At 41.8% G+C, this 26,584-nt stretch overlaps 1 protein-coding gene across 1 annotated transcript in view; it reads left to right on the top strand.

Annotated features, from left to right (window-relative positions):
• The window catches only part of tmem163a (transmembrane protein 163a), a 52,131-nt gene that overhangs the window by 6,941 nt on the left and 18,606 nt on the right, over positions 1-26,584 (top strand). The window contains exon 2 of the mRNA XM_010897580.4: positions 377-496. Within this exon, the coding sequence (XP_010895882.1) occupies positions 377-496 (120 nt within the window). The remainder of the gene's footprint in view (positions 1-376; positions 497-26,584) is intronic.

The raw sequence follows: 26,584 nt of genomic DNA, 5'->3' as shown, positions 1-26,584 counted from the left end.
CCTGTGGTTTAATACGTGTTAATAGCCTCATTTTCCTGCAGATCGTCACCAGACAGCTCTTTGTTCACATCTAGTAAGATCACATGCACTTCAAATGCAGCTTTTGCAAGTTAGAAAACACAATCAGAATGTTATATAGATCATTGCATATCATCTCAGGATTGATTATCAAGATCTTGAATGTTTTCATGGTAATCACTCAAGTTTGTCATGGTTCTACAGAGTTATTATTTTTTTATATTGGGATGTACTTGGATGTGATGTTTTGTTCATGCTAAAGAGAAATTAGCTTTATATGTACTTATAGAATATTCTTCATACTTAATTTGGCAGGATGTGCATGAGGGCAGTGGTTAACCTACATATCTTATGACAGGCCTGTTGGAAAGCAGCACGAGACTAAAACCTCATGAGGCCCAGGACTACAGGAAGAAGGCATTGTGGGTGTCATGGATCTCCATAGTGGTGACAATCATCCTGGCAGTGGCAGCCTTCAGTAAGTACATTCCAATTAATGGTGTCATTCAATTGTGCTGTATGGTTTAATGCAACTTAGTGTCTTATATTGTTAGAGACATTCTGAGTGAAAAGCAGCCAGTTGAATTATGTTCTAGGTGTTTCACTGTTTCGCTGTTTGTGTTTCACGTTTTTGCTTTGTGTCTAGACTCATTAGGTAATGCCCTTCATCCAAGGACTTCCACTGTGTATCAATGGCTGTTTAATCACTTTATAATCCACTGTTTATTAACTTTTTCCCTAATTAAAAATCATCTTGTTACCTAAATAGAAATAAGAAATAATTCACATCCTTTCACTTTCTCCAGATGTTATTTGATAAACTACATTTGTAATTGATAAATGTTTTATTTGCCATCAATCTATGCACAATATCTCATAATGACAAACCAGAAACTGTATTTTGGCCAATTTATTGAAAATAAAAATTGGCCAAATGTTATCTACATTGGTACATAAGAACTCAGATCAATTGTCATTGATATGGGGAAGTATACAAAAAAATGCTAAAGCATTAAAAGTTCTCAGGAGCACAGTGGACTTCATTATGAAATGGCTGAAGTTTAGAACCAGGCCAATCTAAGTATTCAGGCAAGAAGAGCTTTGATATCTGGTCATGGAGGTGATAAAAAACCCAATGGCCTTTCTTACAGGGCTTCAGAGTTTCTCTGCATGAATAGGAGAACCTTTTACCATCTCTGCAGCACTCCATCAATCAGGCATTTATGGCCAGACGGACGCAACCCTTTAGTGAAAGGCATATATCTTGTCATTTGAAGGACTCTGAAAGCATTAGCAAAAAGATTCTCTGATTCTCCAAAATTCAGCCATTTGGCCTAAATACCAAGCTATGTCTGGCAAAAACAAGATACTGCATATCAGCTGGCTTATACCATCCCTATAATGAAGCATGGTAGTGGGAGCATCATGTTACGGAGATGCTTTTCCCCAGTCAGCATGGACTGGGAGACTGATCAGCATAGAAAGAAGGAAAAAGAGAGCAAAATACAAAGAGGTCCTTGAAAAACAAAACTGATCCAGATCGCAAAGCACCTCACCTCAGGGCGAAGACACTGCTGGAATGTATGAATGTCTTTGAGAAGCCCACCCAAACCCTAATAAACATCTCTGGGGTGACCTGAAGTGTGCAGTTCACTGGAGCTCCCCATCTAGTCTGACAGAACTTGATAGGATCTAAAAGGATAAATAGGAGAAACTGCCAAAGAGAGAGGCTGAAAAGTCAAAGAAGAATCAAAGGTGTGATAGTTGACAGAAATGCTTCTACAAAGTACTGCCATTTTTGTTTTGTCAGAATGGGGTATTCTGTGTACATGAATAGCAAACAAATGAATGTAATCAATTTGAAATTAAGTGTAGAACACAAATTTGGAGAAAGTGAATGGGTCTGAATATTTTCTGTAGGGACTGTACCAGGAATTGTAAATGTCAAAATATAAAACAAAAATGATGCAAATACACGGCTATAACACATACAGATTATATTATAAATAAGACAATTTACTTCTGTCCAAAACAATGAAACAATAGATGTAGCTCCTCACAAATTCACACGTGTCAACGCAATTATTTGCAGAGCTGGTCAAACAATACAGCATTTTCAGTATTTGAAAATACTGTTGTAAAGCTTCCATTCATTGCTACTGCTCTCCTGTTAACTTCATAATGACTCAATCCTCCTGTTGTATTTTTTTTAATTTAGATTCAAAACCAACTTTGGTTAGAAAACATTCAGTCGCAGATGTTGACTGGCTGCATAGCCACTGTTTGTAATCGACAGGCATAAGTGATATTCTGTCCTTGCTCTGAATCCTAGGAATTGCTGGGGCTTTGGTGTGCACCATCTGGAAGGTAGTGATGGAATGTGTGGTCAGGGATACATTTATCGAATGTAAGAATTCAAATCCACTATCATATGTCAGAATACCGGAAGGAAAAACTCTCCTTAACGAAGAAATAATCTTTACGTTTTAATATCTTAGCAGCAGCAGAGACTAACACATATCGTGTTATAGTGTCTATTGTATTCCCAACAATGACGTACTTTTGCACGTGTTAGTAAGAAATAATTCATATGTTTGCCTGTGTCTGTCATGGCTGCCGCAGACCTGCAGCCCCAAGAGGAGAGAAAGGCTGTATGAGTCCCCATGAATAAATCAACTGAGGAGGCGAGAAGAGAGAGAGGGAAAGAAGAGGGGAGAGAGTTAGAAAACGGGAGAGAAAGAGAGGGAATGAAGAGGGGCGAGACAGTGAAGAGAAAGGTGTGAGGTTTTGGGGGTTAGGTTGGTTCAAGTTCAAAGCACGGTAGAGCATTCCATTTCAACATCCTGTTACACATCGCTCTCTCCCTCTGAGTCCCTGGTGAATTTGGAAATGATGGTTCCTTTATGGAGGGGCCTTCGAAAAGGGCCTGTGTTATCTTTGTGCTGTGGTGTATTATCTTGACAGGATTTATCTGTAAAGGGCTCCGTAAATGACGTCAGTGTCGTCATGCTATCTTTTTAAGCTTAGTCCTAGGTGGTGTATTTTGTCGTGTTTCTTTCTCTCATATAGTTTTTTCTATGGCAGTTTTCTGAACAGGGTAGTGGGGTGGGACTGGGGAATTCGTGGATATGAGAAAAAAAAAAAAGAACTTTTTGTTTGGATCAGGTAAAAAAAAAGTCAGTTGAGTGTATCCAATCACAAACTGTGTTTCTAGCTCATACCAAAACAAAGCGCACGGCTAAAAAGATACAATACCATCCAATAATGTATTGAAAAAATTGATTTTTGTCTTCTTAAATCAAGGATTGTTTCACCAAAAACTAACAAAACAGGAGATAGAAAAATGAGAACAGTATCTTCTGTTCCTGTACTGTGTTGAAGACAACCAAAGCAATCACAATTACACAGTTAAGGTAACACAGCTCTGCCTACTCCTGTCACTGAATGCAGGCGATAAAGCATACTGAGTTATCTAATGTTTAACAGTACTACTCAAGCAAGTCAGGAGAATTAACAGCTGACATGGTCTATCCATTACATGGCAGGGCAGCGGTGTCTGCTGCAGCCCGGGTTTACACCTTGATTATGCCACATTCCAGGTGTGGTTAGAATTCCCAGGGTCAGTGTACTGGCCCAGCGGCAGGGTTTTCCTTGACTCTTTTCACTTTAGTGACACCCTCAGATAGGTTGGGTTCTTGCAAGCTAAACTGAGGTCAATAGTCAATGGAGTACATCCTCCCACAGGCTGATTATTTAAACTTTCTGGGTGAGTGAGCAGTGTAAAAAAATAAGCCTCCATCATACTGAATTTGTGAATAGAATATCCTTGGGATAGGGAGCCTTGATATCTCAGGGCTGCAAGCTAACATAGACTTGATTAATTATTTGCCATTTTAGTACAACTACTAACTACTCTTTGCAAGGAATTATTTCGGCTGAATAAAGCAGCAGAAGTGAGGTGAATAAAGCTAAGGCAAAAGCCCTTCATTTTTTTCCCAGTGATCCAAAGATGGTGGGTTGAAATAAATTGAAAATTATTCCAAATATGCTTTAACATTTTTATAATTTCCTAATTCATCGTTCTTTGAGACCTGCCCTGATACAACAATAATAGACTATACATTTTCTCATTTCACACCAAATCTTTCATGCAAAGTTAAGACATTAGCTTCAGATATTTCTAAATTCTGTTCTGTCTGCTGAGAGAGCACTGTCTAATAGCAGTATTAGAGAGAGCAAGGAGGAGTAATGGGAAGGACAGATTGGGATAGATGTAGAGACAGAGGAATAGACCTAAAGGAAGAGAGGGATACGCAGAGGGAGGCAGAGAGAGAGAAAGTCAATATTCCTGGACCGTTGCCATGAGAAATTGGCATCCAGTGAAGCACAAACAACTTCTTGAACGTAACCGATATTCATTTCTTTATCGATTCTCTTTTGTCATTATTAATCTTAAGAATTATACATTTTTTGTGTGTCTAATATTTACTGAGAATTTCATTATTTTAAATGTTTTGTTTGTTATTTATTATACATAATTTTCCGCTTGCTTTGGCAATGTTCACACGAGTTTCCCATGACAAGAAAGTCCTTCTTGAAATGGAATTGAGAGAGTGAGGTAGACCGCGGGAAAGCGTGAGACAGAGAAGGATAGACAGAGAGTGAGGTAATGACAGAGACGGAGAGAGAAAGGGAGGCAGGAACGGGGGAGATTGACAGAGAGGGGGGAGGGAGAAACTGAGAGAAAAAGAGGGAGAAATGGAGGGAGAGAGAGTACCCTCTCTGACTCCCGTTATGGAAGGTTGTAATTATCTTTATCTGAATAAACAGAAAGCACATTTGGTTGAGAAAATAGTGGTAATTGGTTGGGTCTGAACACAAGTTAAAAATAAACACTCAACCATTCCGGTTGTTGGTTATCCATGTCTCATGAAGATAGCTTTGGGCACACATGCCGATAGGAAGGACGTTCTCCAGCACGTTGTGATGTGCTATAGCTAGAGCAGGCAAATGTTCACTGGAATCTGCATTTTGTGCATTGGATGTATTGAAAATATGCATAATGGTGGATGATCTGAAGAATGGGATTTGTGACCACTTTTATCTTAGAGGACCCCCTTCAACAGGAACAACTGCCCTCTATCTAGATGTTGTGTTTCTGACAGTATGTTGCTCCTAGACCTCCTCCTGTTGAAAGGAAACATTAGCTGGCTTTCACAAACCGCCTCGTCCTCAGGCTCAGTGTACCTCACCTCATCAATCCCCTCAGTATCAACTCCTGATCTAATCAGCTCACTTGCTGTCAAAGGGTAGCATCATAAGTACTTTTAGATGATTCCCTTATAGCCAAACTGTTATTCATATTTTAATTTCATGTTCTGTGTTCTTGTATTGGATATGCATAAATGTTCATTATATTGTATTTTATTGGGTTGGTTTCTAAGAATAAAGCTGCGTATTGAAAATTGCGATGATGCCCATTCAATCTTGAACATTTCCACATAAATGGGCATGAGGTCATTCTTTTCTCAGGGATTTAACCTGGTCACTGGTGCTGTGAAGAAATACCAGAGAAAGTGGTAAAGCATCACAAGTAGATCTTGTACAAGTCCACGTAATGAAAAGCTTCACTATATTGCTTTTACTGTTCTGTCTGAAAGCCCTGCTACAACTGTGCTGAATATCACAATGCCTGTTTCTCAGATTGCACCGTATTCCTGCTGGGCTCTGGTCAAAGTAGTGCAGTCAACTGCATAGGAAATAGGATGTCATATTGGACACACATATTTCATCAGCCGGCCCCAGACAGACAGCTAGACAGACTATCAGACAGGTGTGTGGGGGCATATAATAGCATATAACAAAATAAAACCTCCCCTTCTCAGCCATTCATCTTGTCGTTTGTTGCCTGATGGAAAACATTATTATTTATTCATTTGCGTTTCTTTCCTATAACCTATTTTTGTTGGTAAATGTCACAGCAGCAGGAAGTGATGAACAACAAGAAAGAATGGCGAATCAAAATGGATAAAAAAAAATTTACAGATGGAAATGCACTGTGTTTTATCCTGTGGCTCAATTGTGTTTTTTAAAGGCAATTTTCAGCTATAGTACTTTAATTAAAATGCTTATTAGACCAGTATGTAAAAGGAACCATGAGAACCTGCTCATTAAAAGGATTTGAAATGCCCTTCATTACACCTCACATGAAAAGGAGTGAAGGTTTAAAAGCCTGTCTAGGAACATATTGAGCTCCAGGTAGTTTAAACAGGTCTCCGTTTTTGTCATGGGTCTGGTGATAAGCATAATAGCTCTTTATTACATGCGTGTTTTATACTTTTTTAATGGTCAGACAATTTAGTCCAATCAGAATTGCTTACTCAAAATGTCAGAAATCCCCCTGTCTTGGGATATTTGATTGCTGAATCATGTCATGTGTGTGTTTGAATGTGTGTAGGCCGCTAAGATCAGTGGTCATGTGTTGGCTCTCAGGGTCACCATTCGCCACAGGGTAGTGAAGTGTGTCCCTGTTTCTGGCTGGTGGTCTGAATAAATCTTGATTATTGGGTTGATTACCAAGCTGTAATTTCCACGGATGGTGTGTTGAATCCCATAATGCAAGCATAGTATCTCATAGGAGGGCTGCTTTCTACACTGCTGAGATTCACATGAAATTGACAGTCGATATGTCTCGTGTGTGTTCATTCAACTAACTTTGCTGAAATAAAGCTTTTGTAGTGGTCAAGGAATGAATGACACCACAGACCCTGTCTCCTGATACATTCCTTGGCTGTTATCTGTGACCCATAGTCTTGTATTGTAACTGTTTACAATGCCTGTTGTAAGAATTGGATTTGTTAATCCAACAAGGAATGGGAACCAAATCATGAGGAATTAGGTATTGTAAGTAACAGAACACCCTATTGACGCCACACAGTAAATACCAGTTAAATACCTTTGGAAACACATCTGTTAAATAAAGTGGTAAAATGCAGCCTAATCAGTAAAGTAGCTCAACTGTCTCAGGCCTGATTGTTGAGGAATGCAACCCTGGTTAAAGCGGACTGAAAGAGCATGGTAAACCCTGGTTAAAGCGGACTGAAAGAGCATGGTGAACCCTGGTTAAACCGGACTGAAAGAGCATGGTAAACCCTGGTTAAACTGAACTGAAAGAGCATGGTAAACCCTGGTTAAACCAGACTGAAAAGCATGGTGAACCCTGGTTAAACCAGACTGAAAAGCATGGTGAACCCTGGTTAAACCGGACTGAAAGAGCATGGTAAACCCTGGTTAAACCGGACTGAAAGAGCATGGTAAACCCTGGTTAAACCGGACTGAAAAGCATGGTGAACCCTGGTTAAACCAAACTGAAAGAGCATGGTAAACCCTGGTTAAACCGGACTGAAAAGCATGGTGAACCCTGGTTAAACCAAACTGAAAGAGCATGGTAAACCCTAGTTAAACCGAACTGAAAAGCATGGTGAACCCTGGTTAAACCAAACTGAAAGAGCATGGTAAACCCTAGTTAAACCGGACTGAAAGAGCATGGTAAAGTCTGTTTCCACCAGGCTATAGGAGAATGCTGTTGTGACATTATTTGAAAGACAGACAGACAGACAGGCTCCTGTGGTCATAATTGAAAAGGAGTGACTGACCCGGAAGTTGTTTTACACTGGCATGCCAGATGTAGCATTTCACAGTTCCTCCTTCCCTCTCTTCAAATCACACAAGGTGCACAAGAAGTGCAGTCATTCTCACCCGTTTCACTTGAGATGATTTGTTCTGGTGATTAAAATGACAGTTTGACAAATAAGTGTGACCAGTCTGCCGGTGTCCTGACAGGCCTTTAACCAACATGATTCACCAACTGGAACTGGGGCCGTCTCTTCTCAGCTTGGGGCTGTAGTGGACTTGTGACTGCCCCCCCACCCCACATTCTCACTCTACATCAAACACAGAGAAGCATTCTTTCATTAATTTGTTCTCCTTTTTTTTAAATTAATAAATGTATTGCCTTCAGAGAGTGCCTTAGTAACTATCATGTGATGCGCTGGACTGTGTTTCTTAAAGGCTTTTGTTATGGATACTGCTAAAGGTTATTACAATTTTTGTTAGCTTCAGTCATTCTATCTTCATAAGGTCAAGGCAATGAATAACCACTGTCAGACTGAGTCTTATATCCGTTTCTTTCTAAAAAAAATTCAGTACTTCAGCAATAGGTCACACCAAGAATGTGACACAACAGCCTTTGATTAATACTTAACACAGTCTAAAATAAGTTTACAACATTGTTTATTTTTGTTAAAAAATGCCCACAGTATTACTTTATTAAAAGGAAAACAGCGCTAGACCATAGTACCAGAAAGTTACAGCGGACACAAAACAAGCCTCCATGTTACTGGTTGCAACATGGGGTTGGCATCAGGTCCCAGACCTGGCTGGTGTCACACATGCAGCTCAGATTATCTCCTCACTGAGTAGGGCTATATAGAATTAGTATGCCCAGCTCAAAGAGGCCGTCGGATCACTAATGGGATTTAGAATTAATCTGTCAAGTTCAGGTCAATCTGAACGAATACTGAATTGGACACATTTATTTTAATTTAATTTTTTTCTGGTCCATACTCCAGCATTTTAAATCTGAAGGTTGCAGGTTCTAGTCCCAGAGCAGATGAAGTAAAACAGGGGCACATTTTGCTGTGCTCTTGAGCAAGGTGCATGAAACATTGATCTCATTATTTTCCACAGCCTTTTCTCATTTTAAGGAAGAGTGACAGTAGTTTTTGAGATGACTGTGTACACTGTCTATATTTTAAACCACAGTGTTATTGTCCTGTTGCCCCAGCGTGATCACAGACACTTCTACATTCAGTCAGTGTTATGCCGAAAACAACCATCAACAGAAAACCTGTAACCCACCCAACCAGATAAAAGGCCACTAAAAGCAATAAATGTACACCCTTTTGACCTAGCCTGCTCACTAATACTAATCTCATCTTGGCTCTCAAAATAACGCCTCAATAATATTTGTTTAGTCAGAGCTTAAACTGCATAGAAAATAGAAAGCACACAGGAATAGATCCTCTTGGGTTGTGGAAACAACAAAGTGATCCCTTTTTTGTTCCCAAACACGCAAATGTCATAGTCACAGTCATGTCCCTCAGATAGGCCTGTGACATGTGATTGTATGTGTCTGTGTGCCGTGTGCTGTCTGATCACGGGGGTGTTAATGCAGAGAGTTGTGTATGATCCCCTAGAGCCTTTTTCAGAGACTGTGTTCTGTACAATAATTTGAAGGCGCAGGTGTGCACTTTGTTCACCAACCCCTCCCTCCCTCTTTCCCTCTGTCTCTCCCTCCCCTCCCTCTCACCCTCTGTCTCTCCCTCCCCTCCCTCTGTCTCTCTTTCCATCTCTCCCTGTCCTTCCTTTCTTTCGATCTCTCTGTGTCCCTCTCTCTCAATCTTCTCTGTCTTTATCTCCCCCTCTCTCCCTCCCTTTCTCTCTTCCTCTTTCCCTTCCTCTTTTTCTTTCTCTCTCCCACCCTTTGTCCCACTCTTTCTTCCCTTACCCTAACCCTCTTTCTCTCTCCCCTCCTTTCTCCCTCTCTCCCACCTTTTTTCCTTCCCTCTTTCTCTCTCCCTCTCTCCTTCCCTTTCTCTCCCTCCCTTTCTCTCTTTCTCTCCCTCACCCCCTCCCTCATTCACTCCCCCTCTCTGTATAAACACCCTTGTCACCTAGTTATTATAGCAGCAGGGTCAGTTGAGGTTAAGAGGCAGTTGTCAAGGAGATGACGGGCTATCTCCCCCTCAGCATCAGGAATTGGCAGGGTCTCTCTGAGTGAATTGATGCTGTTTAAGCATTACACCAGATTTACCTCTAATCTGCCATGTTGTTTGTTCCGCCCAATTAGGTTTTACGAGCGGTGCGGGCTGTGATGTCGCTAGGCCCTTGTAACTCTCCCAATCAACACAAAGAGCAGTGCTCTTGCAACAGCAAACGTCTGTCAATGTCATTTGTAGAGCTGTGTGTCCAGTCAGGGACTTCCTCCCTTCTGTGGAGTCCATACTGACACCTAAACCTGCTGTGGCCAATTGAACAGGGAGAGAGAAGTACACATTTGCTATGTGTTTTGGAGTACATCTAATGTTGTTAGAATGCTTAAATAACTAAGAAGAAGAATGAGTCTAACACATTAAAAGATCAACGAGGTGTGGTTTCCTCTTTTATCTTTCACACTATTGCTGGCGCTGTGACCCGACTGTCTGAAAAGAGAATGTGAGACTTGGTGGTGTGGTGAAAGATACTGGGCAGAGGGAACGGTAGGAGGTGAGGAGGACGAGAATGGAATGGGGGGCTAGTGAGACCTACATATATATAGAGTGGTTATGATGTCCTACATACCCGAAGAGGAGGTGCAGAATTTCACAGCCACTTGAGGTAGCCCTGTTCTCAGTGGTGCAAGTGTGACCCTCTCACCCGGCTCCCTCTGAACCTGTCAAGTTCATCCGTGCTGCAGTCATTAGTCACTGAGGAGTATGACACAGTTCGCCTTTCACCTCCTCAGCCCCCATATGCATCCTGCCATCCCTCACCAGACAAGCACCTCAAATCAAGAGGAAGTATATCAGTGCCGGCTGTAGCTTTTTGGGGGCCCTTAGCGGTCCCTAGTGGCAGGGGGCCTCCTAGCGATTGGAAGTCCCTGAGCAACCGCTTATGACGCTTATGCCTAGAACTGGCATGGAACTGACTAGAACACCCTTCCACAAACACGTCAAATGTATGGTCAATGGCCTCATTCTGTGTGTTCATAAAGCTATGTGGTATGTTTCAGTATTCAAGCTTCTGTTGGGCCGAAGCTGAGGGTACTGTACACATGGCTGTGCTTCTCTGCGTCAACAGATGGATCCGTCTGGAACCTCCCAAGACAATGACCGCCGCATAATGTGTTGATCAGTCAGATGTTGCCAGTATACATTGCTGTGGTCCAATTTGCCATTCAGGTGTCTGTTACCTTGCTGTGTTTAATGTGTGCAGGTGTTATATACACACATTCAGAATGGCTTTTCTCTGTTCTTATAGCACACGTAATGGAAATCAGAAAACTAGGAGTTTTTAGGGGGTAAGGATTTATCTCGACTTCGTAATGATTCCAAAACTGTCACCCGGTTCAGAGCAATAAGATATTAGTCAAACTGTGAGCCTGTCATATGAGATGGCCTGTTAGATTAATCTATTTTCACCACATTTTCACTTCTGTTTGCAGCAAAGCTGGGGGAAATGCTTTTCTACAAAAGCTGAACAGTGCCAAGGCCGTTTCAAATCATGCTACTGCATCTACTGACAAGGAGCTGCTTATCTCTTTCTCGGGCAGAGATTAAAAGACAAGGAGACATGAGAGTAGTTTTTAGACAGGGAGTATTGATTCCTGCTATAATGGAAGGTGTTTTGGTGGGTGTTGTTGGTCAATGGAGCAGGTTTACGTAATTGCCCTTTACTCAGTGACCCATCACATATGAATATGTATCCTGCTATGGGTTGAGGGACTTTAGAATTGTGCAGTGCTATTTAGCAGTGAGGTTATTATTTTCAGTGGCGTCTGAATCCTTTAGACGGTACATTTCCGATAACAGGCTTTTCGGACACATACGCTGCTCATGAGACAGCAGAGTCATTTACGCTCAATTTGAAGGCAATCACTGGGCAATTCCCTCCCAAAGAGAGTTCAGGCTCTTACAGTCCTTCAACCAGGGCAGTAACTCCCCTACCAGATTAGCATTTACAAGTAGACAAAAGATTACAGTCATCAGATCAATGCCTGACCATGATTAGGCAGAAGATTGGTTGTCATGAGGTGTCACTTTATTGAGGTGTGACTTATTAAACCCTTTAAATACCATACAAATGGATTGCTCTATGTTTCCTCATGTGGTCTTCACTGAGATTCTTTGAATATGCTGGACTCTTGATTTGAAATATTGATTTGTCATTCCATTTTAACCTCACTGACCCTTTGCTTGTCTCTGACTGCCAGTCTCATCCTTCCCTGGAGTGGTCCTTATTCAGATCTGAGATGAGATAGATACTACTAGACAAGACATGGCAAAGGCCACTTTCATTCCTTCTCTACCTCTGTTTTCAACCCACCCAAAATAAAAAAAGTATATTGAAAAGGGAATCAAATAGAGTAAAAATAGATGGTGCATTTTTCATTTAGCCATGTGTGTTCAAAGTCTTTTTTGTGTGAGAGCCTTATGGCTGTGTGGAAAACAATTGGTTGGGATAAAACATTGGATTAAACATCCCCAAGTGAATGATTGGGTTCTCTACACTGGGATTCAGCCAATCAGCACGGAACAGCTTTTTGTTGTTGCAGAGGAATATGAAGCTGCCTTGGACTGACAGGATAGGTGTGGCTGCTTTCAAAATGGGAGTCATCCTCCTTTCTGGGGGCAGCATGAAAATTAACAAGTTAAGGTTCAACCATTAAGGATAACCGATTATTTTATGCTCACTCACATGGATGGATTTACAGTTTTGAAACCTTCACCCATTTTCTCAAAACATTAAATCAAATTACATTCACAAAAACCCCTGACTCTTCTGTCAAAATCAAACCCTTGCCTCAAATCTGTGCTCAAAATCAGACAATGCTTTTAGATCATACCCACAACCAGTCAATATAAAAACACTACAGAGCATTCTTCAGACATCACATAAAAATGGAGAACACAGCGTCCAGGGCATGTAGTTACAGATTTTTTTATTATTATTGTAAATAGTAAACACAGTTTGCACAAAAAGGTATAATAATCACAACTTCAGTCAATATATTGAATAATGTAGTGAATGTCTGTATATTCAGCCGTGGCATAAAAATACAGTAGAGTCCACTGCAAAAGCCCAAATATCAAAGAGAACTCTAAATGAAAAGCACATTACAATAAACTCAAAAGTGTTGTGCAATCCGTCGCAGAAGGTAGAGTTTGTAGATAACTGGCTTTCTTTTTGGGACTCTCCCAGAAATAGGGCCAGGCCTGATCTGCTGAGGAACATTGACAGGAGTCTCACTCCTATTGCCTTAAGAGATAGGGTGCCGATCAGGCCGCAGGCTGTTAGCCAGCCTGCTAGCATAGTGGAGTTTGTCAATAGCATAACCAGAGTAATTAGTACAGCTTTACCTATTGCCACTGTGACTCGTTTCAGGCTGAGAAAAGTTAAACAAGGTAGTGCTAACAAAAACAACCTTATTAAGATAAAGCCTTCCTCCACCTCGGTCACAAATAAAAGTTGCCGTAAATGAATTAATCTCTGATCATAAACTAGATGTTATTGGTTTATGTGAAACGTGGCTAAAGCCTAATGAATTCACTGCCTTAAATGAGGCCTCTCCTCCTGGTTATACTAGTGATCATATCCCTCGTGCATCCCGAAGAGGAGGGGGTGTTCCTAATATTTATGACAGTAAATATAAATTTACTCTCAAACATATAACTGAGTTTCATTCTTTTGAAGTTTTACTAAGAAAGTTAACCAGGCCGATAAATCGTTTTACATAGCTACTATTTATAGGCCCCCCGGGCCATACACAATGTTCCTCAATGAGTTTCCAGAATTCTTGTCTAACCTTGTAGTCATGGCAGATAGTATTCTAATTTTGGCGATTTCAATGTTCATATGGAAAAGTCCAATGATCCTCTTCAAAAAGCCTTTGAAGCCATAATTGACTCAATGGGTTTTATCCAACATGTCTCAGGTCCAACACATTGCCACAATCACACCTTAGATTTAGTCCTGTCACGAGAAATAGATATTGTAGATCTAATAATTTCCCCCCAAAATCCTGGATTATCAGATCACTGTCTTATTACATTTACCGTTAAAACAAGAAATCCACTTGCTCTGCAAACAATGAGTTTCAAAAGCCGTACTATAAATTCTCGGACTACAAATAAATTCCTTGATATTCTTACAAGTTGGCTCATTAACGACAGATTAAATAAATCTGTAAACAATCAAATCGAGGATCTAAACTCAATACTGCGAAATACATTAGACACAGTTGCACCAGTAAAAACAAAAGAAATACGCAACAAGAAACTTGCTCCCTGGTATACAGACAATACTAGAGCACTTAAGCAAGCCTCCAGAAAATTGGAGCGAAAGTGGCGCTCCACCAAGTTGGAAGTATTTAGACTAGCCTGGATAGACAGTACACTACAATACTGAAAATCACTCACGTCTGCTCGATCAGCTTATTTCTCCAACCTGATTGAGGTGAACAAAAGCAAGCTAGACCCGATTCCAACAAAATTACTTAAGGAGCTATTTCCTGTGCTAGGTCAGCCAGTGCTGAACATAATAAATTGCTCCCTTTCCTCTGGATGTGTACCAAACTCACTAAAAATAGCGGAAATTAAGTCTCTAATCTGAAAAAGCTAATCTGGATCCCGACATATTAAACAATTATAGGCCAATATAGAACCTCTCATTCCTCTCAAAAATCTTAGAAAAATGTGTTTCCCAACAACTGAATGCCTTCCTAAAGACAAATAACATTTATGAAATACTCCAGTCCGGTTTCAGATCCCATCATAGTACTGAGACTGCACTCGTGAAAGTAACAAATGACCTTCTAATGGCCTCAGACAAAGGTTCTGCATCCGTTCTGTTGCTTCTAGATCTTAGTGCTGCTTTTGACACTATTGATCACTCTGTCATGGTGCGGTGAGCAGCAGCGCCACCGTGCCATAATTTCTCAAGTTCCCATATTTTCACGAACAAATCCCGGACTGTCACATGTTTTCAATCCTTCACACCAGGTCCCAATTTGAATCGTTTGTATGTGTGTATATGTTTCCCCTCTGCTCCCCACATTGTGGCTCATTGTTCTTGACATGTTTGGATGTCGTGTATGTTGCCGTAGTTGTAAGTACTTGTGCTATTTCATATTGTCGTTTTTGCTGCTTTAGTCAGCCCTTTGCTTTTGTGTGTTTGTGCTCGGTGTTTGTTTATTTCTTGTCTATTAAAGTCTCCACACCGACTACACCTGCCTGCACCTGGTTCCTTGTTCAAGCAACACATCACTGCACCACCTTTTGTGACACACTCCCTTCTCTTAGAGAGACTGGAAACCCATATTGGGCTACGTGGACATGTTCTATCCTGGTTTAAATCTTATTTATCTGAAAGATATCAGTTTGTTAGTGTGGCTGGCATATCCTCTGACAAGTCAAAGGTATGCTTTGGTGTTCCTCAAGGGTCAGTTCTGGGCCCATTATTGTTCTCACTATATATGCTCCTTCTGGGCGATGTAATCCAGAGAATTTCTTGCTCTTAAACTCAAGGAAAACAGAAATGCTTGTTTTAGGACCCAACAAACAAATAGCGTTGTTAGCAGATCTCACTGTGAACCTCGACGGCTGCTTGGTCGTATCCCAAAAAACTGTAAGAAACCTTGGCGTTACCCTTAACCCTGACCTCTCCTTTGAAGAACATATAAAATGTGTCTCAAGAGATGCTTATTTTCATCTTTGAAACATTGCAAAAATTAGAAACTTTCTATCAAAAACGGATGCAGAAAAATGTATCCATGCTTTGGTTACTTCTAGACTAGATTACTGCAATGCTATTCTCTCTGGTTATCCAGACAGATTAATAAATAAACTTCATCCTAACTAGAACTAAAATATTTGAACACAATACTCCTGTCCTAGCGTCCTTACACTGGCTGCCTGTTGGGTTTAGGGCTGATTTAAAGGTTTTACTCTTAACCTATTAATCAATACATGGACTTGCTCCTACGTATCTTGCTGAAATGATCCAGCCATACATACCTACACGTAACCTATGATCACAAGATGCAGGCCTTTTAATTGTACCTAGAATTTAAACAATCAGCCGGAGGCAGGGCCTTTTCTCATAGAGCTCCACTACTGTGGAATGATCTGCCAATTAAGGTTAGAAAAGCAAACTAAGTGCAAACTTTCAAGTGTCTACTAAAAACTCACCTCTACAGCATGGTTTGTAATTAGGTGTAGCCTGGCCCGGGGGCGTGAAGGTGACCAGTTGGCTTGATACTGTCCACCCTTGCTGTCTTGCCTGGTGGGCTCTCGTCGCCACTGGGATGCCCTCCCTCCAAAGCCTTTCTGGGGAAGAGTCACTGGCTTGTTGTTGACTCTCTGTTGCTCACTTGTGCAATTGGGCTGTACACTGCTGGCAATATTTCAGGGGGGTTGCGGTTGGTGGGTGTCCCTTTGGTTGATGCCTGGCAATGTGGGTGGATTGATTTCCTGCCTGTTGGGCCCTGTCCGAGGCCTCCCCCGGGTAGGGCCACAGTGTCGCTGGACCCCCTCAGTTCCAGAGGTGTTACGCTGCTATATTATTGTGCTGGGGGATATGAGGAATGCACTTTCTAACTTTTCTCAGTCTCCTCCAGTTTTACATTTTAGGAGGAGATGAGGTCATGGTCCACACCTGCGGAGTACCTGGTTTGGGGGGCCCGTTGCTGTCACTGTCCTTGTCCACCTGGTCATACTTTTGACCTAGTCTAAAATCAAATAGACTCTGTATTTAGCCTAGAGAAATGTATAAATTATTCCAATTGGACTTAATATCTCACCCGGCACAGCCAGTAGAGGACTGGTCACCCCTCTGAGCCTGGGTCCTCTCTAGGTTTCTTCCTAAAATTCGGCCTCCTTAGGGAGTTTTTCCTAGCCACTGAAATCCAACACTTCTGTTGTTTGCTCCTTGGTTCAAGGCCGGGTGTCTCTGTAAAGCACTTTGTGACAACTGCTGTTGTAAAAAGGGCTTTATAAATAAATGTGATTATAAATACATTTGATTGACTGTGTAAGGACATCAGGGGTAAAATTGTAGACCTGCACAAGGCTGGGATGGGCTACAGGACAATGGGCAAGCAGCTTGGTGAGAAGGCAACAACTGTTGGTGCAATTATTAGAAAATGGAAGAGGTTCAAGATGACTGTCAATCTCCCTCGGTCTGGGGCTCCATGCAAGATCTCACCTCATGGGGCATCAATGATCATGAGGAAGGTGAGGGATCAGTGGTCAATGATCTGAAGAGAGCTGGGACCACGGTCTCAAAGAAAACCATTAGTAACACACTACGCCGTCATGGATTAAAATCCTGCAGCACACGCAAGGTCCCCCTGCTCAAGCCAGCGCATGTCCAGGCCCGTCTGTAGTTTGCCAATGACCATCTGGATGATCCAGAGGAGGAATGGGAGAAGGTCATGTGGTCTGATGAGACAAAAATAGAGCTTTTTGGTATTAACTCCACTCGCCGTGTTTGGAGGAAGAAGAAGGATGAGTACAACCCCAAGAACACCATCCCAACCGTGAAGCATGGAGGTGGAAACATCATTCTTTGGGGATGCTTTTCTGCAAAGGGGACAGGACGACTGCACCGTATTGAGGGGAGGATGGATGGGGCCATGTATTGCGTGATCTTGGCCAACAACCTCCTTCTCTCAGTAACAGCGTTGAAGATGGGTCGAGGAAAGGTCTTCCAGCATGACAACGACCCAGAAACACACAGCCAGGGCAACTAAGGAGTGGCTCCGTAAGAAGCATCTCAAGGTCCTGGAGTGGCCTAGCCAGTCTCCAGACCTGAACCCAATAGAAAATGTTTGGAGGGAGCTGAAAGTCCGTATTGCCCAGCGACAGCCCCGAAACCAGAAGGATCTGGAGAAGGTCTGTATGGAGGAGTGGGCCAAAATCCCTGCTGCAGTGTGTGCAAACCTGGTCAAGAACTACAGGAAACGTATGATCTCTGTAATTGCAAACAAAGGTTTCTGTACCAAATTAAATTCTGCTTTTCTGATCAAATACTTATGTCATGCAATAAAATGCAAATTAATCACTTAAAAATCATACAATAAGATTTTCTGGATTTTTGTTTTAGATTCTGTCACTCACAGTTGAAGAGTACCTGTGATAAAAATGACAGTCTTCTACATGCTTTGTAAGTAGAAAAACCTGCAAAATCGGCAGTGTATCAAATACGTGTTCTCCCCACTGTATATACTGCTGTGCAGCTAAAACTACATTTGTCTAACGATCATATGCTTTATATTAAAAGTTGGTGCTAATTTCAGAAACACTAATAAATTGCTAATAAACGGTTAATTTGTTAACACATCTATTAGCATTTTCATGGGATGTCCTCAGCATTCATCCCTTGACTTAATGACACTTTAAAGCGTTTCGTTGTGGGGAACTCATTTAGCTCATTCCAGTCTGGCTTGTCTGTGGAGAGCACACGCTGTTTCATAGAATTACTTGGTACTACCATCCAAAGGGAAATTAATTTGTCATTTCCAACAGTAGGAGGATTTAATTACACAGCTCTGTTGTGATTTAGTGTTTGAGTGTGCGTGTGTGTGTGGAACTGCATCAGTCCCAGCCACATTGACAATGTCACAGCATTACTTCAGGTTGATCGCATACCCAACCTAATTTGTGTTGTGCTTCATAACCGCGAGACAATGTTAATCACCTACTGTTGTAAAATGCAACTCATCATTAATATCAATGTAAAATTCGGTATGCATACTAAATTACACTATCTCCTGGTAAAAAAATAAAGTAATGTATGGTTTGGGGACTGTCTGCTATTTACAGTCTGGGGACTGCCTGATATACTACATTTTGCTACATAGAGGTTTTGCCTTGAAGTTAGCCCCGATTTGAGGTGGTTTGGGCACTGTTTCATCTTGAGTCAACCAACCATTTGACTGAGATTAGACTGAGAGTCAAATGGTTTGGTTTCAAATGGGTGTTTTTGTGGCTCTTATTTCTCAGGTTATTGACTGTGGCCTTAAAGTGGGGTGCCACTGGGGGACTGATTGATAGGGTAGTGAATTGTTTCAAAAGAGCCCGGTCAGGCAGTATAATCCTCATATTAATATGTCACTAAGGCTATTCCATTTTGATTGTGATATAAACAGCAAGACAAAATATTTTCATCTCTTTTGCCAATACTGTCTTAGGAGTGTGTATTATGAGGAATTCTAATTTTAGAAGATTATGTGTGTATGTAAATTGATTTAAAATTAAACCAAAATCCTTAGGCAAATCACCGTCCTCAATATTGCACAGGAAACGAATCCCCAGGATTACCCAGAGGAACTCTGAATCAGCATCTTCACAAGGTCGAACAGCCCTAATCAGAATGCAGGATGTATTTATGTTGCATCAGTATTCCCTAAATTAGAGTATCTAACTTTGGTTGCGGGGTAACGGGCACATTTTGGTGGACATTTTATGATACACCTTAGAACAGGGAAATAAATCAGCAGTGGAACACACTGCTGGTTCAGCTGCTATGGAAACACAGTGACGAACTGTGTTGATGTTTTTCTCCGCAGCTTCCTGCCACTAAAATCCTCGGCAGTAGCAAGCCACAAAGCTCCGCTCAGTCTAAAAATAAAAGGATGATGCATGCAGTCAGGTTTAAACCACGCCCCTTCCAAACTGTCTGCTCTCAGGGATGGGCGCAACACTGGCACGCCCCACCTGGAGACTGATGGAGGTACACTGACAACACCACTGGTTATACTGAGAGACCCATTCATTTATTTTGATGGCGTTTAGATTTACCAATTGGCTGGCGGCATCTTGTTTTTAAAATTGGACATTTGTCTGCCTTGAACTTCATAGGGATTTTGGTAATAAGGGCCTTAATTTACTTTGGGATTGTCAGATGGACATGTGGAAACAAGTTTCATCATGAAGAGAAACATATTAAGGGCAAATTATAATGCAACAGAACAAGAATAAGGTTTTATTTTTTTCACTGTGGATTAGTAAGACACCCAATGCTCGCAGAAATATTGCAGAAAGCGGGAGCTGCAATATCAAAAGTCCTCTTGCTGTGCACTTGGACTATGAGTATGTTCTCTTTCCACCACCAGGGAACTGAACATGTGAAAATGCCTCATGGAGGGGGCGATAAGTCACCTTGAGATGAGAATCTTCTGAAATACATTTCCTGAACACTGTCTCCCAGAGGTCCAAATGAGGATCTAGACATCAAAAACTTTCTGTAATATTTGTTTAGATCACAGGTGGTCAGTCAATTTCCATTGTATATTATCCCATATGCATTGATTGGTTCATTTGTGATGTTTATTTTGTGATTAATAAATAACCTTTCAACATATTTAAATAGATTTATTCATGACCAGATTAATTTACTGTGTTGTATGACATATCGAAAATCCATTTTTGATTGAAACATTGTTTGTTCTTTGTGTTTCTGAATAAAATTACCATGGGAACATACCAGAGTTGCAGTCATTACTCTTTTCTTTGAATTAGATTAAGGGCCACATTGCCAAAATCCCCCAAAATCTTTGTTTGATCATAACATAGAAACATTGGGCCTCTGTTCTATATTTAGTTTCCCATTTGGAAAGAGATTGTAAGCAACTTTCTAGAAATCATTTATATAGGTTTTTTGCTTGTTTCTCAGGACTTGAATCTAGACTGAGAATTCACTGCACAGAAGGGTCGTTAAACATTGTGTGACTGGAGCAATCGTGCCTTGAAAGCTGGATGAGGCTATAGAAGTCTCGTTGACTCTGTAGAATGGCTGACGTGCTGACTGGCAGAATGCACCTATCAATTCAAGATTATCTGTGAATTGATACTTGACCATGATTTAGTTAGTGATCTTCTTTCACTAATTCGCCATTTGGAGGACTGCCAATAAAGGCAATAAATACTATAAGCAGCATTTGTACAAACAGACAAATAAAGGAGGGAAGGTTGTATGTGTGTGGTCAATGATTTGTTTGTTTAATTCCTTCTCCCTCCCTCCCCCACCCTGGTCATTGGCCACTATACCAAGGGGTCAACCTTTTTAAAATGTTGAATCAGAATATAGCAGATACATTTGTTCCATTATGTATCCAGGACCATTTGGCTGTTTATGATGAAATCATAATTACCCAGATACCTCAATATATCTATATTTATTGCACAAATAAAAAAACTGTCTGAAGTTGTAATGTGGAAAAAAGTATTTACTGCAAAATCCAGTCTCATTTTATACACTTTCATCTCACCCATTTAAAAGCCTCTTTTGGACTAGCATTTTGTTTTCAGGATCAGAGATTTATATAAACCAAGCTGTCTTTCTCTCCAACATTTGCCATATTGTTTTGGGAGAGGGATGGCAGTACCTAGTCATGCAGATTTAGGGGATACTGTATAAAACAAGCCAGAGGACTTTGAGGGCCGGCTAGAGAGGGGAAAACAAGTTTTAACTTTAAAACTCTTAAGGAGTTGAACATCCTTCTCTAGTAGTTTTATGGAACTTTATGAAACGGAAAAGGAGAGCCCTTGATTAAAGAATCTGGCAGTCTTTAGTGGGCTCAACCAGTTTCTAAATTACCCAACCATCATTCACAGCTGGTGAATTATGAAGGACACAGTATTTCATTTTGAGAATTAACACTGCCAGAAAAAGTTATAATAAACGGCAACCCCAAAAGAAAAAAAGACATGACCCAGCCACTAAACTCACCTTTGAATCCTGGTACATCAGGAGGGCTGTTCCAGAAAGTGTGGCTCGACTTCCAGTTACATCTGGGTTAGAGAGGAAAAAGGGGAACAGACATTCCTATTTAAAACAGACCAGAACGTCCTGAGATTTGTTGTTGATAGTGTGCTTCTACAGCTTTTGTTTTGTCTCGTATACTACAGGCATTTACCTTTGCAAGCACATGCTACGTGCCATCGCAACGTGTAGGCTAATTCAAATATACACATTGGCCTCATATCTTTTTTTATTAAGATATTTGCACTTTTGCCATTTGACCTGCTGCGATAAGTATAGCCGTTTCTGCCTGAGCGAGGTGACGTGCTAAATTCAGCACCGTGAACAGCACCATCGCTGTCATTATCAGTGCCTGTCTGTCTGCCTCCCTGCCCACAGAAACCTGCTGTGATGGACAATGGCGATCAAATGAATGACCAGCCAGCTTGGGTGGCAGACCTGGGTTGGGACTTTTTCTTGTGGAACACAAAGAGAGTGAGAGAGGAGGGACCGAGAGAAAGAGGTTGGACAGCACACCCCGAACTCTGTGACACGTTCCTTAACCTACATGGTTGTTATGGGAAACACTGTGGGGAGATGTAAGGGAAGAGCCGGCAGACGGAACTGTCCATCCCTCTTCAAAGGGCTGCTGCACTCTGTGTATATCTTGTCAGCCGGGACTCAGTCGGCACCCAAACGCCGGTATCGGTAGAGTTGGAGGAACCGGATGACTGAGGCCAGTCATGTGCCAGTGGCACATCTGTGGCCGCTGAGAGTGATCCTGTGAGACAGAAACTGTGAGGACGAGATGACCTGGAGTGATGCCACAAACCTAAAGCTTCTCCATCTCATGACGCCCCATTCTGCGGTTGATGTGTTGTCACCATAAAGACTGCTGATACATTTTCATCATTCACACAGCACATCTGCTGAGTTGCCCTGCTCTATTTGAAGCTGAGCGAAGAGGGAAATGTGTGTGTGTGTGTGTGTGGTTGTGTGTGTGTGTGTGTGTGTGTGTGGTTGTGTGTGTGGTTGTGGCACAATGTTTAGGATGTAGCAGGTGCAGTATAAAAGACCACTGTGGGTTAGTTGGTTGTTGCGTAATCAGAGCCCAGGTGAATCATGAAAGGGATGTTCAGATGGACCCACTGCCAGTCCCAATGAGTTAACCTGGTCTCACGAGGCACCGTAGAGTGGATGGCAAAAGGCTGCTGACCTCAATATCTCAACTCAGATTAGACATGCCAGTGATGGTTACAAAGTGTGCATTTTCATAGCAGCCACAACAAGGAAGGCACCAGGCAGCTGTCAAACTCAACCCTTGAACGGCCTTAACTTAGGGTCCAAATATTTCTAGCCTGGTAGTTCTCAACCTGTCTAAAGTCTCCACAGGTCACAAAAGCCTTTTCTGTATCTGGATATGTTTTGATTACCCTACAGTAATCCTGGATAGTTAATCATTTTGAATCATCCAGGATAACGAATGAATCATCCAGGATAACTAATAATTTTTTAGAGTCATGCTAGGGCAGTGTAAATTGTTGCCACTGCCGAATAAGGGTCCAGACTGATTTAAAAATCGAAAAGCATTGTTTGGGTGAATGCTGTTGTGATGTTGGTGGGGCTCTATTGTGCGGGGGAGTTGAAATAGCTGCCAGGGAAAGGTTCATTTACTATAGTGTCAGAGAAGTTAGATGACCTTAGATGCCCCTCTTCACGTCTCAAAACATGTAATGTAAATCTAAATAAGTAGCAAAATATATGTCCTCAAGCATCAAGTACAGAGTTACTATTGGTTTCTATAGATTTTTACAAGCCTGTCTTGGTTTCATTTAAAAAAAAAATTGAATCCCTTAATCATGTTTTGTTTTGCCTTATCCATATTAAATTCTCCCAATCAAGCTGTTTCTCTGTTGGCTTCTCACTGCGTCCTCACATTGCTCAAAGGAAATTAGATCTATGTGATTCTGTGGTTCTGACTTCATTCTTCACCATCAAATCTTTAGTAGTGTAAATATGCTTTTCAAAGAGATTTAACCACTGTTTACCAGCAAATAAAATATAGTTTTTCCAGTCAGTCAAAACACAAGCACTAATAAGCTGTGTGCAGTATGTATGATCGACTCCACCAGGCCTATGCAATCCCACAGGATTGATTTAGTTCAAGAATCAACAGCGTATTTAGTGCGAAGAGGTTAGCAGTTACTGAACAGAAAAGCCTGGTGCAGGTGACTCTTTTGTTTGCTGGTGCCTCAGATTGTGTGTGGTGAGAGGATGCGCCAAGATGTCCTTCATCAACGCAGCGTCATGACGCTCGGAGCTGTGAAGAAAATGAATCATAGGTATCGACCGATTCATCTGAAAATATGCCATTGTTTTGCTGTTGTGTGATATTGAGTGGCTCCTGTACTGTGCACTGGTGCCATCCATCCCATTTTGCCCCGGCACCGCTCTCGCCATAACAGTAGAAGCCTCAGTGGCAGGCAGGCAGCCCATTCCCAGATGGCACTTCCCTTACTGAAGGAATCGATGGTACACACCGAAATCAATGTGGATGAGGGCTGTGGAGCAGTAGGGGGAGGCAAGGAGAACTAGAGTGTGGGGAGGGGGGGGGGCCTTTGAGCGAGAAAGCCATGAGGAGAAAGGGGAAAGCAAGGAGAGGCTCGGCAGGGGGAGGGAGGGAGGGAGAGAGAGGGGGGGGGGGAGGCAGGACTAGAGTGAGGGTGGCGGGGTCCTCCTTGGGTTGTGGGGTGGAACCTTTCTCTTAGCCGGGGTGGAACAGCCCAGTGCTGTAGGTCCTTAATTATTAAACACAACATATTGCAGCTGAGCAGCGGGGGGGTATCGGATGTGTCTACTTTTAAACTGGGCCGCTGTGAGGAGGTGCTCTGAGGCTCTGTAAAATGGGAGATAGAGGGGGTGATTTGGTAGGAAGGGGGAGCGGTCAACGGTGGGAGGCTGAGGCCCCTTGGAGATTTTAGAAGAGACGGTTAATTAAGGAGGAAAACTCCGGAAGTCAACTGCTTTGTTTAAACCAGCTGGTGCTGCACCAGGGATTTAATGTATCTCGCCATGAGACAATTAGCAAAACCGAGGGCTAAACCATAGCTGACAACTCTTTTCAACCACACACTTACATACAGTAGATGGACATTAGAACACAAACACACTGTTTAGTGCCAGAACAGCCATTGTGACTCAAGTTTAGAAGCTTGCCTCTGAGTGGGACTTGTTATTTCAAAGGACTGGTGACACTTTGTCCTTACCAGGAATCAGAACGGCATTGGCTGTGGCTGGATTATTTTAAACTTATTATTTAAAAAAATGTGGTGCAATTTCACAGTTTTTTGTGAAAACTTTGTTGTGCTGGCTTCAAGGGTAGGCTGAGGTGGAATGACCGATAAACCGAAGATGACAGAATAAAGAGCTTGGGTAGAGATCACTGACAATGAATGTTTTGCCAAGCTGATTATTTTACTTCACATTTCATTAATAGCTATTAAAACGAACCTGGCTCTCTTCTCTGCTCTTTCAAAATTAGGCTTTAGATATCTGACAGAGATGCCCATTGGAGATGATCCTCCCCAAGTCTCCAACTGAACTCTCCCTGGGCAACTGGCAGATCTTCCTCTCCTCTCCCATCCGATTCCCCTCCATACTGTCATCTCTCCAACCCGTAACTCAATTTCACACACCGGAATCTGGCTCTCGCCCCCTGGAAAAAGGGTATAGACGGACATAATTACATTTCCCGTTAGCCACAAATTATTACTGCCTCTGTGAGTGAAGAGGAGGGTACCCTGGGGTGTAAAGGGCAGTTAGCGGCGTGGAGTCATGCTTGTATGCTTTTTGTCTGTGACAAGCCTGAAAGCAATTTATTTTGTTCTTGTAGATGTTGTGTTGATACCCTGACAGTTTCCTCAGACCCAGGGGTTCATCAAAAGTACAGTACTAGGGCTGGTTACCAAACCAAAAGCTTTCTAGACAGCATTGTGTAATAGGGAAGGGTAACGTTTTTTTTTCTTCCACCAAGAAAGACAGACTGTGTCTGGCCACATTTGCTCAGATTCATTTCACAGCCAACTGCCTACATCCGGGTATGTTTCCACCAAGCCATTTTCTTTCAGTTCCGCATGCCCTCTGCTTTAATGACTTGCGGCAATCAGTGTGGACTGATGTGGGATCAGCTGAGGAGATGTAGTGGCTCGTGTCTCTCTGCTCAGCCGTGTACCTTCTGCCAACTAATCCACTCGGGCTTGGCTCGGCGCCGAACAGTACAAACACTCATTGCCATTTTGAAAAAGGTTTTTAAAACCAAGTCTGATGAACAAAATAGTAGGTTTATAGCACACTGGACATTTTACTGGGACAGGAGAATAACGAATAGAGAAATCAAGGAAATCAAAGAAATCAAGGATTTCTGTGGAGACGACTGAGAACTGACCCATGGCACCAGACTCGCTGGGGGTCATCCCTTGAGATTATAAGAATCACTCTTCTTTTTCCTAAAATGCTTATGATACCAGGTATTTAAAAAATATATATTGTCTTATAAACTGAATACAATGGCGTATGTCTTTGTGTTTGTTTGCATGCATGATTTAATGTGGAGGGGTGGAACAGGGCAGAAACCAGCAAAACCTCCTGGCCTTCCAATGCTCACCTGAACTGTCTAGACTCTGCCTCGTGAATTATTCATGACCCTAATTCTCACATTCTCTTGCATAACTTAACAAGTGTTTCAGGAGGAAAATGTAAGTGTTTATACCTACAGATACAGGCTTAACATTATTTGGAAGATCAGAATATGCTAAATCATTATAATCCAAGTGTTGATTTTTAGATGTTGCTTTAATTTCAGCACGTCAGTCATTGAAAACACAAAAGCATTTGTATTCCGATCCCAGGAATTAAAGGAATAGTTCAAGAGTGGGAAAGAGTAAGCGGTGTAAAATTAAAGCAATCATTTCAGCTGAATGTAAAGGGCATTTTAATTTTGCACCCC

This window comes from Esox lucius, chromosome 16, assembly GCF_011004845.1.
Source record: "Esox lucius isolate fEsoLuc1 chromosome 16, fEsoLuc1.pri, whole genome shotgun sequence".
NCBI lineage: Eukaryota > Metazoa > Chordata > Actinopteri > Esociformes > Esocidae > Esox > Esox lucius.
The sequence above is the reverse complement of the archived record's forward strand: the minus strand, read 5'-3'. Positions and strand labels throughout refer to the sequence as shown.